This window comes from Nipponia nippon, unplaced genomic scaffold (assembly GCF_047370975.1).
Source record: "Nipponia nippon isolate SJK-2023a ecotype South Korea unplaced genomic scaffold, ASM4737097v1 scaffold_21, whole genome shotgun sequence".
Lineage (NCBI taxonomy): Eukaryota > Metazoa > Chordata > Aves > Pelecaniformes > Threskiornithidae > Nipponia > Nipponia nippon.
This window is the reverse complement of record NW_028262338.1, coordinates 182,064-195,597: the sequence shown is the minus strand read 5'-3', so window position 1 is coordinate 195,597 and position 13,534 is coordinate 182,064. Positions and strand designations below refer to the sequence as shown.

General features: G+C 61.5%; 1 protein-coding gene across 1 annotated transcript; it reads left to right on the top strand.

Moving 5' to 3' along the window:
- Positions 1–756: 756 nt before the first annotated feature.
- SLC4A9 (solute carrier family 4 member 9) lies at positions 757–13,511 on the top strand. The gene is made up of 21 exons (XM_087760110.1): positions 757–1,054; positions 2,865–3,025; positions 3,240–3,389; positions 3,527–3,588; positions 3,665–3,822; positions 5,604–5,691; positions 5,976–6,130; positions 6,760–6,876; positions 7,090–7,264; positions 7,544–7,677; positions 7,792–8,063; positions 8,750–8,805; positions 8,902–9,084; positions 9,225–9,338; positions 9,979–10,140; positions 10,332–10,510; positions 10,763–10,835; positions 11,015–11,083; positions 11,973–12,146; positions 12,585–12,740; positions 12,936–13,511. Exons 1-21 carry the CDS (start codon positions 798–800, stop codon positions 12,984–12,986), a joined length of 2,946 nt encoding a protein of 981 aa, XP_087616236.1. The 5' UTR covers positions 757–797; the 3' UTR covers positions 12,987–13,511.
- Positions 13,512–13,534: the final 23 nt, after the last annotated feature.

Genomic DNA, 13,534 nt, shown 5'->3' with positions numbered 1-13,534 from the left:
TCTGTTTGTTTGCATGGAGCCAAGCCCGGTAACAGTGGCGGCAAACATGCCGCAGGCAAAGCAAGCATGGGGCACTGCTCTCCACCAGCAGCACCATGCTGGCCGTGCCATCTCCCTGTGCCTGGCAGGGTTATGCGGCTCTGCCTGCATCCTTCCTCCCCACACATGCTGCAACATCTGCAGATGCCCCTCATACGCCAGGATGGCCGCAGCCCTGACGCGCTTCTGGCTGTTGCCGTGAGCCCCGCCACTGGCAGCCCCCTCTTGCCCCACTCTGGATTTCTTCAGCGGTGACACATCCTTCCTCAGTGCACATCCCCACATCCCCTTTCCCAGGAAGAGCTGCCACAGGGCTGTGCCACCCCTCCAGCCATGGGAACAGGCACCCTGGCGCAGGCACTGATGCTGCCACCGGGGTTGTCCAGGGGTTGGCCTTGCTGTCCAAGTCCAAAGCACTGCAGGTTGTGGGAAGGCTTGGGGACATGCTGCTCCCCTGGGAGCACCAGTGCAGCATTGTCCCCGCGGGTCACTAGAAGGAGGCAGGGGTGTCCCCTGGTCTCTGGCCCAGGTGGGCGGCCGGGGGTGGCAGGAGCTGGCCCCGCTGGGACCCGTGGGGCTGGCCCCAGTGTTTTGAGATCATTGTCTTGGGCTTGGCTCCCGTGTATTGGTTTGTGGCCAGTTTAAACTGGTTCTCAGCTTTTATAAGGTGGGGGATGAGTGGGATCCTGCCAGTGCTGGCAACTCCAGAGGGGAGCCCACACCTGTGGCTGCCAGTGCTGGTGGCCACGTGAGCCCACATGCCTGGGGCAGCTGGCGCGGCTCTCCAGGTAGCAGACGCCTGCTCACAGCCCAGACCAGAGAGGAGGAACCCCGAAGCTCCCTACCAGGCTTTCGGCTGCAGCACCTTCCCCTCCAGCATGGCCCCAGTGGCCAAGCAAGCTGGTGCCACCCTGCAGCAGGAGGAACGGGGGGATGCCACATGCCCGCTGCTCTTCATCCAGCTCAACCAACTCCTTAGCACCCCAGCGGGGCTAGAGTGGAGAGAGACGGCCAGGTAGGCACACCTGTAATGGCCAAGCTGCCTGGCAATGCTTTGGGAAGCCCAGCCTTTGAAAGCCCAGCTCTGATGGAGCCCACGGCATCTCCCAAGGCTGGTGGTTCCTCAGCCTCAGCCCCAGCCCCAAAACAGGGCTGCTTGCTGCCCTCTGCCCCAGCTTGTGCCTGCACTGCTTCTGCCTGGCTTAGGGTGACTCGTTTCATGGGAGAGAGCAGGGTGTCAGGCAAGGCGCAAGCAGTGACCCTGCACAGGAACAGTGCCCTTGTTTCTGCTCCTGCCTTTGCTGCCTCTCCAAGGCTGCGCTGGGGCTGGGACAGTGCTTTGATGCTCCCCAGATCTGGCTGCCTGGCACATCTCAGGAGGCGGCCAGGGCAGGTAGGTCAGGGCAGGCTTGGCTGGGGCTGATGGGGCCTGATGGAGAGGAGCCAGGGCCCGCTGGGTGCTGGTGTGGGGCAGAAATGTGGCTGGGATGTCCCTTCACCCCACACTGCCCCTCCGCAGCTTGGCAGGGGCACAGAGACATGGGTCGCAGGGGTCTGGGGGCAGCAATGGGTCTGCCCTGGGGGGTTGGAGGGTCTCGGGGGGGCAAAGCCACTGGGCTGTGGCTGTGACAGCTCTCCCCAGCACCCAGCCCTCTTCTCCCTGCCATGACTGCCTGTCGGCAGGAGCCTGCTCTGCCAGAGCACGCTCTCCCCGTGCAGCACACCGAGCCACCCTGCAGCAGCGCGCCCACCCATGGGGACAAAGGGAAGCTCTGTCTGCACCCAGCATTAAAATATTTGGCACGGCCTAAGTGTGGCAAACAGCTCAAGACACTTCTGTTTTCACTGCAGCAAGCTCTGCTAACAGCAGGGCAACCCCCAGACAGGTGGGTTGGGAGCAGCCCTGCGGAGAAGGACTTGGAGGTACTGGTGGGTGACAAATGGGACATGAGCTGGCACTGTGCGCTCGCAGCCCAGAAAGTCAACCGTATCCTGGGCTGCATCACCAACAGCATGGCCAGCAGGGTGAGGGAGGAGATTGAACCCCTCTGCTCTGCTCTCCTGAGAACCCCTGAGGCACTGCATCCAGCTCTGGGGTCCCCAGTACAAGACAGACATGGACCTGTGAGAGTGGGTCCAGAGGAGGGTCACCGAGATGGTCTGAAGGCTGGAACTGCTCTGCTATGGAGAGAGGCTGAGAGAGTTGGGGCTGTTTGGCCTGGAGAACCTGGGGAGACCATACATTTCGGTATATAAAGGGGACTTATAAGAAAGACAGAGAGACTTTTTACCAGGGCCTGCAGTGATGGGACAAGGGGCAAGGGTTTTAAACTGAAAGGGGGCAGGGTTCGATTGGACATAAGGAAGAAATGTTTTATGCTGAGGGCGGTGAGACACTGGGACAGGTTGCCCAGAGGAGTTGTGGATGCTCCACCCTTGGAATTGTTCAAGGTCAGGTTGGACAGGGCTCTGAGCAACCTGATCTAGTGGAAGGTGTTCCTGCCCATGGCAGGGGGTTGGGACTGGATGGTCTGTGAAGGTCCCTTCCAACCCAAACCCTTCTGTGATTCCATGGCTGGTGAAATCCCCCTGATCAGGAGATCGGAGCAACGTGTGGGTCAGCAGGAATGGGGACGTGACCATTGAGGCTTCCCACCTGCCCCTGCTTTGCAAGCCCACTGCAGGCCCCTGTGAGCCCACCCAACCCCTCCCGGCATGTGCCAGCCCCATGCCAAGCTCAGAGATGGACCCAAGCTCCAGCTCCCGCTGCCTGGCACAGGGCATGGGACTATCCTGCCACTGACCCCGAACATCTCCCCGGGCAGGTGGATAAAGTTTGAGGAGAAAGTGGAGGATGGTGGGGAGCGCTGGAGTGCACCCCACGTCCCAGCCCTTCCCCTGCACAGCCTCTTCCAGCTGAGGACGTGCCTGCAGAAAGGGACGATGCTCCTGGATCTGGATGCCACCAGTTTCAAGGAAATAATCGGTATGTGGGGAATGCAAAGGTCACCTCCTGGGATGGGCTAGTCACCAGAGAAGGACCAGGCCACCAGGAGGTCCCTATATAAAAGCAGTGATGCATGATAGCTGGGTACCTGGGGTGGCTGTCTGCTGCTCCAGCAAAGTGGGCTTTTCCCTGGGCAGCCCCCCACTGGGCAGTGAACCAGGGGGACTCAGGGCTGTCCTCACCCCTGTTTTAGATAAGGCACTTTCTGGGCAGCCCAAGGAAGCAGAGCTGCAGCCTGAGCTGAGGGAGAGCCTGGCAGCCCTCCTGCTCCGCCAGCCACAGCATCAGCCCACCAAATCCCTGCTGTGGCTCCTCGCTGAGCTTGGCCTCTCTCCCTGCCGAGGTAGGCATGGCGCCCGGCCATGGGTGGCGACATTACTGTCCCACCGGGCATCCCCCTGCTGCCACCAGCCTGGGGCAATACCCATGCTGGCCGTTTGCTTGCACACATATTTTGCTGCTTGTTCCCTTTCTTTGCAGGGAAGGCCAAAAGCTGGTCTGAGCCCAGAGTCCAGCTCTCCGAAATGCCTCTTAAGGAGCAGGTAAGGCAGGACGGAGCTGGGCTGAGAGCAGCTGCTGCATCCCAAGTGCCCAGCTGCTGCATCCCTTTCCTTTCAGCTGAGAAACCGATTTAAGAAGAAGGTCCCGCCAGGGGCTGAAGCAGCCCATGTTGCTGTCGGTGAAGTTGAATTCCTGGAGAAGCCCTTCACCGCCTTCATCCGCCTCAGGCAGGGGGTGGCCCTCGGCTCGCTGGCCGAAGTCACTCTCCCCAGCAGGTAAATGGAGCACAGCCAATGGCCCTGCACCCTTCTTCGTCCCTGTTTCCCTGCTCCCTCCCACACAGGGTAAGGCTTTGCTTGGTGAAAGCAAAGGGTATGGGACCCAATGCCACATGCAGTCCCAGAACCCTGCTTCCCCTCCTGCTTTTCCTGGCTCTTTAGGAACATTCCAGGATGGGCTGAGAGTGGAGCATCTGTTGGGCAGCCTGGGGGGAACATCCCCTGGGTTATCCTTGCCTGGGCGCTGCATTCACTCTCCTCCTTAGGAAGGTCTGGGCACCCTCCACTTACTGCCTGGGAGCATGGGGGCTCGTGGCTGGGAAGGGACGCGGGTTTGCAGGTTTGCAGGAGCCTCTTTGCCCTCCTGCTGCCTGCAATGCTCTCCTGAGCGCTGGTGTGGCTCTTGTGGCACTGTTGGCATACAGGGAAAGGAGCAGGGCAGGAGGTGTTTCTCCACAGTTGAGGAACACATCATCTGAAGCTGTAAGGGGAAATGGTCCTTGAGCTGGGGACTTCTTTAGGGAGTGTGCAGAGGAGGCAGGTGGGGATCAGGAGACATATTGCCACCTCCTGGTCATTCTGCCCAGAGCACCCATCCTGCAGGAACTGGGTGGAGCAGGACATCCATCCACCTGCTCTCTCCTTGGTGGGACATGGGTGGCAGGCCCCTGGGGAGCCGTCACGGGTCTCGAGGGGCTCACAACAACCCCTTGCCCTGTATTTTCCTCCCCCAAACAGGAGGGGGAGGAGAGCTTGTCCCTACCTTTCGCCCTTAGTGCCATCCCCTTTGCTGGCTGCCCTGGGCTGTCCCGCAAGTGCAGCCACCGTCTCGGGGCTATCTCCCACCCAGGTCCATCTCTAGGATCTTAAGGTTTTTGCATTGTCTTGATGAAGACATCTGAGTGAAAGCAATCCCAGGTGGCTACCATCACCTCCTGACCCCCTTGGAGCAGGCTCTGGGAGACCTCCAGCACTGATGCCCCGTGTCAGGGCTGCAGCAGGTCCTGTCAAGGCACCTTCAGCCCTGCTCATGCTGTCAGAGGAGTTTCCTTACCCCCTCTCTAGAGGTTTGCTTGGGGTACGATCACTGGAACCGCACCGCAGCCTCAGGGTATCAGGACAGTATCTGTTTTTGCCAGTTTTGGAAAAGAGTGGAGGGCTTGGTTAAATATTTGGATGGGCTGTCCTTTTGGACACCTTATTATTTTGCAGCGTCCTCTGAGGTGTGGGATTTTAGCCATATTTCTTCAAGGACTCTGAGCCCTCTTTCCAATCTCCTCCCATGTCCCCATAGTCCTATCAAACCTGTTGCCCGTGCACTGGCAAGATCTCCTTCCCAATGCTAACGCTCCTGCATCCTGCCTGCGAGCAACGTTCCCATTAGCATGACCCCACAGACATCCCCATCCTAGAGCTCGACCCCACAGACACCCCCAGCTGAGAGCATGACCCCAGAGACATCCCCAGCTGAGGATGTTTCCTCTGCCCCAAAGACCTGTCCCCTCACCCCCAGCCCAGGTTTCTTCAGACCCTGTGATCCAGCCAGTGTCCCGATGTCCCATGGTCTCCCATGGGGTTTCCATGCAGTGGGCAGCAGACATGTCTTGTCTTCTGCCCCCGACCCCCTGCTTAGGGGGGCCACCCCTTAGGGTGGCAGCAGCCCCCCAAGCCTGCCCAGCCACCATCCCCAGCATGCCCTCAGCACCATGGTCTCCCCCAGGAGAAGTATCCCCCAGCGAGGAGAGGGCTGCTCAGGAGATGTGCTGTGTCACTCACAGGTTCCTCTTCATTATGCTGGGTCCCCGAGCCGAAGTGAAAGCCTACCATGAGGTTGGCAGGGCCATGGCCACACTGCTGACGGATGAGGTGAGCCTGGTGCAGCACCCATGCGTGGGATAAGGCCTAGGCTGAAGACACCGGGGCTCCTCTCCTCTGCAGGCTGCAGCAGGGGAGGCAGAGGATGGGCTGAGCTGGTGGTCTCCATTGCCCAGGATAAGAAAACAAAGGTTTGGGGGGCTCTGTAGGATGTAGGTGCACCCATTGCACTGAAGTGTATGGGTGCCTTTCTCGGTGATGGCTGCAGGCTGGGAGGAAGGCTCTGAGTGGCTGAACGCAGGGACGTGGTGGCTAACCACAGCATCTCCCTGCAGCTCTTCCAAAGGGTTGCCCGGCAGGCTGAGCACCGAGAGGACCTCATTGCAGGGATGGAGGTGTTCCTGGATGAGCTGACTGTGCTTCCTCCCAGGAAATGGGACCCGAGTGCCCGAATTCCTCCACCGAGGTGTCTGCCATCTCCACACAGGAGGTAGGCTGGATGAGGGCATCCGCAGCCACTGCCAGCCCCTCTGCAGGGTCCCAGGTGGAGACCTCTGCCTGTGACATTGAAGCCTCCATCTCCACGGGGATGAAGCCACCCAGGAGCCAACCTTTTCCAGTGAGGTCCTCCCAGCCAAGCTCCTCTGCAGCTCCATCTGATGACCACAGCTCTGATCCCGTCTGCTGTTAGTCCTGCTGTCCCACTTGGCAGGGGATGGCAAAACTGCCCCACGTGCTCTTCAGGCAGGAGCTGCTGGGAACGCTGGGTTTTAGCACTCGGATGTGAAACTCATCCTCCGAGTAGGACACCTCCATTTCTGCCTGGCTCCTCCACCAAAACAGGTCCTGGTAGGGCTGGCTCCAGGGCTTGCTTGTAGGACATCATGGTCAGGTTGGAAGAGACCTTTGAAGATCATCTAGTCCAACCCCCCATCTCTCCTCCTCCTCCTGATGTTTCTCCTCCTCCTCATTATCAGGGGATACACGAGGTCCCCTCAGCCCTGCTTGCACTCCTGTCCCTCTCCATCCTCCCTGTCGCCTCATAGCATCTCCTAGACACAGCTGGGTCCTGAGGGCTCCAACCTGAAGCCTGTCATCTCAGGCTCTCATCTGTCACAGGACCTCTTTGTACTCACCGAATCAGCAGTCCCATGGCAATGGGGACATGGCAGCAGCTGGGCACAGAGCTGGCCTGGGGCACCCGCGCTCCAGTGAGGAGCTGGAGAGGACGGGAAGGTGGGTGCCTGGAAGGACGAGGGTGGTGGGAGGTGCAGCGGGATGCCAAATACAGGGCAGGGTGCTGGCTCTCTCCAGCACATGAGGCCACCACGTCCAAACCACTCTGGGCTGGTGTCTCCTGGGGAAGAGACCACCCCCTGCCTTGCAGCTCTTTCAGGGGGTGATGGCCAGCTGAGGGGGCTGCTCTGAGATCTCCTTCCACTGCCCCAGGCTTTTCGGGGGGCTGCTGCAAGATATCCGGAGGAAGGCGCCATGGTATGTCAGCGACTTCTCTGATGCCCTGCACCCCCAGTGTCTCTCGGCAGTGCTCTACATCTACCTGGCGACGGTCACTAACACCATCACCTTTGGGGGTATGCTGGGGGATGCCACCGCCAACATGCAGGTCGGTGCAGCTGCGGGGTGCCCCGCACCAACTCCACTCATCCCAGCCCACAGGTGTCCTGGGTGCCCACCTCCCACTGGTGCCCAGGGAGCCAGCAGTACCCCCAGGGCATCCTGAGCATTGCCCAAATCCTGCATCCTTCCCCAGCCTCTGTCGTCCCCGAGCGCTGATGAGGGAGGTGCATGCAGATGCCTGCAGTTGTGCTGCTGTGCGGCACAGGTCTGGGACCCCTGTCCCTGCCATGTGCCTGGCACCTGGCACCCCTCTGCTGTGTTTCAGGGGGTGCTGGAGAGCTTCCTGGGCACGGCCTTTGCTGGCTCCATCTTCTGCCTCTTTTCCGGCCAGCCCCTGACCATCCTGAGCAGCACTGGCCCCGTACTGGTCTTCGAGCGCCTCCTCTTCTCCTTCAGCCAGTAAGTACCCTGCCAGGGATGGTTCCTCGGGCCACTGTCCCCTGGCCAGGGCATGGGCCACCATCACACCAGGCAGGTGTCATTGTTGAGGCTTTGGGTCATCCTTCCCACCAGGGACCACAGCCTGGACTACCTGGAGTTTCGCCTCTGGATTGGGATCTGGGTGGCCTTTTTCGGTGTGGTCTTGGTGGCCACCGAAGCCAGCCACCTGGTGCGGTACTTCACCCGCTTCACCGAGGAAGGCTTCTGTGCCCTCATCAGCTTGATATTCATCTATGACTCCCTGAAGAAGATGCTGAGCCTGGCGGATGCCTTCCCCATCAACTGGCAGTACCGTCTGGACAACGTCACCTCCTACAGCTGCATCTGCAACTTGTCCAGCCCTGGTGAGCCCAAGCAGCCGTGGGGCTGGTGGGGAGCAGAGGGCTGCCCCCCTGGGACCCCACGGAGACCCTGCCACCTGGCTAGATGGGGGAGAGGAAGGCACTAGAGGAGGAGGAGGCTGCTCAATCCCATCCTCACCTGCCCAACCACATCAGAACCTTCCTCCACTCTCCTCCATGCTGTCTGTCCATCTGTCCCTGCCTCCTGGCACTGCCCATGCACCAGACAGGGCAGCGCCAGGAGCAAGGAGAGCCTTGGTCCAACTCCTGTGGCTCTGGGATGGGGATTCCAGGGGCTGGAGGTGGATACCTGGGTGGGTTTGCACTGCTGTTTCTGGCCCAGTCTGTAAATCAGAGGGTGTTTCCTGGGGCCTGAAGATGTGTCCACACTGATCCTGCAAATGGGACCCACACCGTGTACCAAAAGCATCAGTGTCGGTCACAGCCTGGGGCTGATGGTGCCTCTGAGTGGCTCGTGCTTCAGCCAAGCCCTTCACAGGGGCATCCCCCCTTGGTGGTCCCTGGGCATCAGCCAGTGCCGGGGCCTCAGGGGTCCCATGGGGCCCCATCCAGCACCCTGAGCCCTTGGGAAAAGCCTGGGGAGCCGCCCCGATGGCAGCACAGTCCCAGTCATCCCTGATGGAGAGTCCCCGTGGTGCTGGCACCCTGACGCCTCCATCCCCTTGCAGGTCACAGCTCCGCAGGGAATGACACGCCACTCCCCTCACCCCTGGCCCTCCAGCAGGTACAGCCCCTGCTCCTGGGCGGGTAGGCGAGGGGCTGGGGTGGGCCCGAGGTGTCCGTGTGTGACCCCTCCTCGCCACCTGCCCTGTCCCTGCAGCCTCCCGCTGCCCCGGCAGGGCTGAGCAGGACGCAGTGCCTGGGTCGAGGTGGGCACCTCCTGGGTACCAGCTGCCAGTACGTGCCTGATGTCACCCTCATCTCCTTCCTGCTCTTTGGGGGCACCTTTCTCTCCTGCACTGTGCTCAAATGCTTCAGGAGCAGCCGCTACTTCCCTGCGGGGGTGAGCATCCTTTGGCCACCCTGGCGGCATGGCCACACATCCTGGCAGCATGGGGATGGCTCCAGGTGCTGTGACCCAGGGGTGGTCCTGGGGCAGCCCCCTGCCCTGGCTAGCCCAGGCCAAGCCCTCTCCATCTGCAGGTGCGGAAGCTGGTGAGTGACTTCGCCATCATCCTGGCCATCCTCGCCTCCTGCGCCATCGACGCTGCCCTGGGCCTGGAGACCCCCAAGCTCCTCGTCCCCAGTGAACTGAAGGTGCTGGCAGGGTGGGCACGGTGCTGTTGGGGGGTGGGTCTGTGCCCCCACAGCGGCCACCCTGCTGTGCTTCTGCTGTCCTTCCCACCTCCGGGTCCAGCCCTACAGGGATGTGGGCTGTGCCCCAGCAAGCAAGAAGGGGTTGAACTGCAGCCCATCCCACGATCTGTAAATAACCTGGCTTGGTCCTGGACTAACCACGTCATGGTACAGCTCATGCTGGAGCGAGAGCCACAAGCTCAAGTCCAGGCTTGGGATCCCTGCCCTGGGTGTGGAGGGGGGCTGGCAGCACCTCAGAGCAGCCCATGCTCACCGCCACCTCCTTGGGCTTGCCCTCATCAACGCCCAATGCCACCTCTTCCACCCACTCCTGGGGGCATGTGCTTGGCTCCTGGCTTGCAGTGCCCAGGAGCATCCCCCTGCTCCACCACAGCTGGGGTGTCCTTGTGGGGGGCTGGTGGGTCACACTGCCCAGGAGCATCCCTTGGATGAGAGATGATGCTCTTCTTCTCCCCAGGTGGAGCATCTCTGGGTACCCGCAGGGCTCCAGCCTGGGCACCTGGGGCTGCTCCCGTCACCTGGCTGCACCGCAGACCCCACAGGCAGGTGACGGCTGCCATGACCCTTCTGCTCTCCGCAGCCCACGAACCCAGCACGGGGCTGGATCGTCTTCCCCTTCGGAGCCAACCCATGGTGGGTCTGCCTGGTGTCTGCAGTGCCTGCTGTCCTTGTCACCATCCTCATTTTCATGGACCAGCAGATCACAGCCGTCATCCTTAACCGCAGGGAATACAAGCTGCAGGTGAGCAGGGGATGGGCAGGACCCAGTCAATGGAGAGGACCCAGGTCCTGGCTGGATCACGTGGGCCAGGGGGGCAGCCAGGGGACAGCGGCACCCCGAACCAGCCGACAAGGTGGGCAGACCCGCTGTCACCCCTCTGATGCTGCCAGGGAGACGTCTCTCCTCCAGCCCTGCTGCCTCTCTCGTTGCAGAAAGGAGCAGGCTTTCACCTGGACCTCCTCTGTGTCTCCCTCCTGATGGTTGTCACCTCCGCCACCGGCCTCCCCTGGTACGTCTCGGCCACCGTCATCTCCTTGGCACACATGGAGAGCCTGAGGAAGGAGAGCGCAACCTTGGCCCCTGGCGAGCACCCTGAGTTCCTGGGCATCAGGTATGCAGTGAGCCCAGACCCTGCTCCTGGGGACCCCCTGCCAGTGGCTGTGGAGCCAGGGGACAGGGAAATGCCCACGCTGGCCAGCAGACCCAGCTTTGGGGCTGCTTGTGTCTCCCTGGCGATGCCACTGGTCCCCATGGCCATCAAAGCTGAAAAGAGCAGAGACCCGGGGGGCTGGGAGGGCAGGCAGAGGCTGTGGGCTCCTGAGGGACCCCGGGGCACCCATGACACCTGTGCTGCTGCCCACAGGGAGCAGAGGCTGACCGGTCTGGCTGTCTTTGTCCTGACGGGGGTTTCTATCTTCATGGCACCCATTCTGAAGGTAGGGAGCCTGGCTGCTGCGTTTGGCCTCTTTCCCAAGGCAGGGGGGTGGCCGTATCCTGCAAGGCTGTGGGGTTCCTAACCCTGCTGTCCCTCGTCCCATCGATCCATCAACGCTCAGCAAGCACAGTCCTCTTGGGGAATTGTGCCCTGCTGACCCCTTGCCCTGCTGTTTTGCAGCACATCCCAATGCCGGTGCTGTACGGGGTCTTTCTGCACATGGGCGTGGTGGCGCTGAACAGCATCCAGGTGAGCGGGGGCTGTGCTGGGGCTGCTGGTGGGCACTGTTTTGGGGATGAGAGGGTTTGCTCGATACCAACTCTCACCGCGTAGCAGAGCCTGGATTTTAGCTCTGCCTGATATGCAGCCTGGCATAGGTCTGCTCTCTGCCAGGCCCAGGACAAGGAGGGGCAGACAGACCTTTCTGGGGCAGAGGAAAGGGAAAGAGAGGTGTCTGGGGTGCTGAGGAGCATGAGCGATTTCTGCACTGATGGATCAGGTGATTTGGGAGAAGTGGAGGGGCCAGTGGATAACCCAGACTTGCTCTCAAAGCCACAGGGATGTCCCCATCTGGGAGCTGCAGGCAGAGCTGGGACCTGCTGGCCCTTTGGTCCTAGCATTGCCACTGATGTGCCAGCTCTGTTCCTCTCCTGAGAAACCCATGGAGGGGGAAAAAAAAATCCCCACTCCAGAAATATCTACCTCTTTTTTTCCTCTAAACAGTACATTTTCCTTGCAATTACCCTGCTCTGGATGACAGGCTGGGAAACCCCCTTCCCTTCCTCACTCTGCGTGAGGAATCTGGGGTTGTGGTCTGACAAAGGCAGCAGCAGTCTCCTGCATGCAGGGAGGGGAATCAAGGGGTCTCTCAATTAACCTTTCAAGACCAGCTCGAGCCCTTTCTATCTAGTCTGCCTGGAAAGTGCTCCCCTGGCCTGAGGCGATGGTGGTACCAGGCCTTGTAGACAAACTCACCTGCCCAGCCATCACACTGGCGGCCAACGCAGACAGCAGGAGGGCTGAACTGCAAAAACAATGGCAAAACCCCATCCTGCCAGCCCTGGTCCCAACAGGGAGGTGGGTGAGAGCTGTCTGAAAGCTGGAGGTGTGTGACCCACATGCCGTCCTCTCACTACAGCTCACGGACCGCATGCGGCTGCTCCTGATGCCAGCCAAGCATCAGCCAGACCTCCCCTACCTCCGCCACGTGCCCCTGCGCCGGGTGCACCTCTTTACCGTCATCCAGCTGCTGTGCCTAGCCCTGCTCTGGGTCCTCAAGTCCACCATGGCTGCTATTGTTTTCCCAGTGATGGTATGACATCCTTTTCAATTGGGCGGCACTGCTTTGGTGCTGGGCTGGGTGGTGCCCCCACGTGCCCTGAGCATCGCTGCAGCCCAGGCGCTCGCCTTGGGCAAGGGACGTGGGCGCTGCCCTGGGTAGGCACGCACACCCTGGCGGGTGATGTACGTGGGTGCTCAGACTCCCGAGGGCTGATGGGGTCTCTGCAGGGCCACAACATGGCTTTGCCACCAGCCTTCACCTCCTGGGTTGGGGCCAGTGGGGCTGTCACTGCTTTGCAGGCGTTGTGCGAGTATCATCCCCTGGGACCAAGGCAGGAGAGGTGACATGCCACCTCCCTGGCATTTACCAGGGGGACAGAGCGGGTGTGACAGGGACCATGCTGCCTGTTCCCTGGCCCCCAGCCCCAAGCACTGTGCGATGCTGATCTGTGCTTTGCCCCGGCCCCAGCTGCTGGTGCTGGTGGGGATCCGGAAGGGGCTGGAGCGTGTCTTCTCCCTGCACGACCTGAGCTGGCTGGACAGCCTCCTGCCTGAAATGGCTGGGAAGGAAGCAGAGGGGCAACAGCCCGGGAAGCGGAAAGTGGAAGAAAGCAACGGTGAGGAGGTAGGTGATGTCCTGGGCGCTATGCTCTTTCACAGCCATCCCCAGGGATGCTTTGGTGAGGGGGCTAAGCCTGGCCTGAGGTAAGGCTAAGCCGGGCTGGGACTGAGCTGCTTGGTGGGGCTGCAGCTGGTAGTGCAGTGGGAGCAAGGGCTGGGAGCGCTGCCAGTCTTGTCCACCTCTTACTTCTCCCTCCAGTCTGAGCTGATGCATTGCCAAGGACCAGAGATCAACATCTCCGTGAATTAGGACGGCAGCCAGGATGCAGGGCAAGGCGAGGGGCAGAGGAGGCCGGGGCTGGGGCCAGCCTGTCTGCTCCTGTCCAGCTCGGCACACGTGGGTCTGATGGCAGCCGGGCACCATCCAGCCTCAGCGTGGTCTGGGTCGGAAGGGACCTTCACTGCCCAGCCCCCACCGCGGGCAGGGACATCTCCCACCAGGCCGGGTGGCTCAATGCCCCGTCCAGCCTGGTCTTGAACACTCCCAGGGATGGGGCACCCTCAGGGCGGCCTGTCCCAGGGTCCCCCACCCTCACCCCACGACGCTTCTTCCCGTGTCCCACCCCACCCTGCCCTCCGTCAGGTTAAAGCCGTGGCCCCTTCTCCCGTCCCGCCGGCCCGCGTCCCGCCGCTGCCTGTGGTGACAAACGGCGCCGAGCCCGCGCGCCGCCGGCCCCGCCCCGCCCTCGGGTGCCCGCGGCGCGGCCGGCGGCGCTGACAGGGGCCACGTGGCCGCGCCGGTGTCGTCACAGCGGGCGGAGCGGCAAGGGGAGCGGAGTGACGGTGCGCTCAGCCTAT

What these genes read in the sequence shown, in the direction of transcription:
- SLC4A9 (XM_087760110.1), top strand. Translation starts at nt 798, where the DNA reads ATGCCTGGGGCAGCTGGCGCGGCTCTCCAGGTAGCAGACGCCTGCTCA. An exon ending in ATGCCACCGCCAACATGCAG is followed by an intron (nt 7,265 to 7,543) that starts GTCGGTGCAGCT and finishes GCTGTGTTTCAG; the next exon opens with GGGGTGCTGGAGAGCTTCCT. An exon ending in GCCGCTACTTCCCTGCGGGG is followed by an intron (nt 9,085 to 9,224) that starts GTGAGCATCCTT and finishes CTCCATCTGCAG; the next exon opens with GTGCGGAAGCTGGTGAGTGA.